The sequence below is a fragment of the Ursus arctos genome, unplaced genomic scaffold (assembly GCF_023065955.2).
Source record: "Ursus arctos isolate Adak ecotype North America unplaced genomic scaffold, UrsArc2.0 scaffold_14, whole genome shotgun sequence".
In the NCBI taxonomy this organism is placed as follows: domain Eukaryota; kingdom Metazoa; phylum Chordata; class Mammalia; order Carnivora; family Ursidae; genus Ursus; species Ursus arctos.
Window position 1 is genome coordinate 34,813,148 of NW_026622808.1, and position 2,264 is coordinate 34,815,411.

At 56.4% G+C, this 2,264-nt stretch overlaps 1 protein-coding gene across 1 annotated transcript; it reads right to left on the reverse strand.

The window, feature by feature from the left end:
- RPL29 (ribosomal protein L29) lies at positions 1-2,264 on the reverse strand. Its single transcript, XM_026500963.4, has 4 exons — positions 2,193-2,264; positions 1,774-1,818; positions 1,397-1,461; positions 1-497 (listed from the first exon to the last, which is right to left on the reverse strand). The coding sequence occupies exons 2-4, from the start codon at positions 1,808-1,810 to the stop codon at positions 120-122; spliced, it is 480 nt and encodes a 159-aa protein (XP_026356748.1). The 5' UTR covers positions 1,811-1,818; positions 2,193-2,264; the 3' UTR covers positions 1-119.

Genomic DNA, 2,264 nt, shown 5'->3' on the forward strand with positions numbered 1-2,264 from the left:
TGACAGATCCTGCCGCAGGTTTATTTGTACAAACAGCACAGGAGGACACCAGCCCCATGCAGATAGAAGCCCAGGGGTCACACCAGTCCTTCCGTCCTCAAGCCGGCAGACAGAAGCATCTACGCTGGAGCCTTTGTGGGGGCCTGGGCACCTTTGGGAGCCTGAGCGGCAGCAGGAGCCAGAGCCGGAGTCGCAGCTGCAGCCTGGGCCTTGGTTTGAGCCTTGGCCTTGGACTTCGGCCGGCAGAGCCTGAGACCCTTGGCAATGCGGGCACGAGCACGTTTCCCAAGCTTGGGGTGAGCGATGTAGGCAAGTCGATTGAGCTTGCGACTGCCGCCCTTTGGGATCTTGGGCTTGACTTCCTTGGGCTTGACGAGGGCCTTGATAGCCTCGGCACGCGCACTCATGGCCTTGGCATTATTGGCCTGCATCTTTTTCAGGCCCTTCTTGTTGTGCTTCTTGGCAAAGCGCATGTTCCTCAGGAACTTGGGGTCTACCTGGAAGGCAAGGAAAGGTACAGGTTGTGAGTGCAGCACCTGGGGCCCCAAGCCACCGCTGGTGGCCCTCTCCACAGCTATACCCAGGAGACTACTGGGCTCCAGCCAAGGCCTAGTGGGCGTGTAGACAGCATTAAGTCAAACTTAAATGCTAAAATATACATCCCTTACAAACTACCTGCAGGAAATGTGTAGTACAACCCTGCCAATGCTACATACAGATGATATTTTTAGGGCCACATGCCCAGAGCCCAGTGGAGCTCAAATGCAAGCGCAAAAGGAAAGTACAAATGAACACTGCCCTCTGCCACACTTGCAGGGCTCAGTTTTTTCTGAAACCCTTCAGGGCCATCCCCACCTTTTTAAAGGAAGGTATCAGTTAAGCACCAAGCGTGGTCCAACAGATACACAGCGCATGAGGCTGAAAAAGAGACCAAGATGAGGAAACCAAGGTTCAGAGATGTAACGGTTCATTCCAGAGACCACGGGCACAGGGGAGAGACAGGATCCCATTCTCTTGCTCAGACCCTCCAGCCTCAGCCTTCTCAGACAATCCTGAGAACTCCCTGGCACAGAAGGAAAGCTGCCCCCAAGCCCAGCATGGGGCCAGATCAAGGCCACAGGCTAGTAGAATGGAAGGCTCTCACAGGGTACCGGGTACACAAAGATAAGGCCATTTCTTCCCCTTGAAGTGCTCTGGCTAAGCAAGGGGGATGGTCAAACTACCCTTGGAGGCAGGTTACATCTGACTAGGGAGTTACAACCTGGGCTGCGAAAAGCCAAGTAAAGGTTTATTACGGCTTTGGCAGAACATGAAGTCCAGGCAAGATGAGGGACAGTTATTCATGTCGCTGCTCAGGCTGTGTAACCGGAGCCAAAGGGACACCCTTCTCACTCACCCCCTTAAGAGATTCGTATCTTTGTGACCGGGGTTTCTTGATGCCATTTCTGTGCCATTTTCGTGCTGTGGGGAAGCAAAGAAATTAGACCAAATGAGATTTGCTCTAATAAGACCACACATCACGGCTGGCCAGCCTGGGAAAACCAGGACTTCCCAGAGCAAGTCTTCTCCAGATCTGGAATAGCCCTTGTCCCTGAATGCAAAGCTCTGCGGGCATCTCAAGAGGACCCCTGGCTTCTTTAACTACAGCCCAAAGGTCATCCTGGCCTAAAACAAAACCAGCCCCAGGACCACAGTGTCCCCCTGCTCTGCTCCAGCACCCCTGATCCTCGCTAGGGTCTGAAGGGAGGCGGAGGCGGGGCCCGGGGAACTTACACTGGTTGTGCGTGGTGTGGTTCTTGGACTTGGCCATGTCTGCACCTGGGGGAGGAGAGTGGAGATCAGGGCTGGCTGGGCCTATCACTGCCGCCCTGATCTGGAAGGGAGGCCGGAATGAAGCTGCAGCACGGGAGCCTTGCATCTGCGGCCTCCACTTACTCAGCACGACCCGAGGCCGGTCTGGCCTCCCGAACTCGGCTCAGAGGGCCCTGAAACCAACCCGCCCTCAACAGACGGCGCTCTACCCCATATCCGAGTTCTCCCTCTCCCCTCCACTCCTTGAGAACCTACAAGCACTTCCCGCACCCCCCCCTCCCCACAGCCTCGCAGCCGGCCTCTCTGTCCTTCCCGGTTTTGCGTCTGGCCGCCGACTGGGAGCCGCGGATGGCTCCAGATACCGCGCGGCCAAGTCTCACCGAAGCCCGCGGTTCCCGAAGCGCCTCGGACCGGAAGAGAAAGAGAAAGAGGAAAGCCGCTGTGCAGCACGG

Coding starts and splice junctions, on each gene's coding strand:
- RPL29 (XM_026500963.4), bottom strand. CDS start 1,810: ATGGCCAAGTCCAAGAACCACACCACGCACAACCAGT. Junction 1,462..1,773: donor CCACACCACGCACAACCAGT/GTAAGTTCCCCG, acceptor GCTTCCCCACAG/CACGAAAATGGCACAGAAAT. Junction 498..1,396: donor GATACGAATCTCTTAAGGGG/GTGAGTGAGAAG, acceptor CTTGCCTTCCAG/GTAGACCCCAAGTTCCTGAG.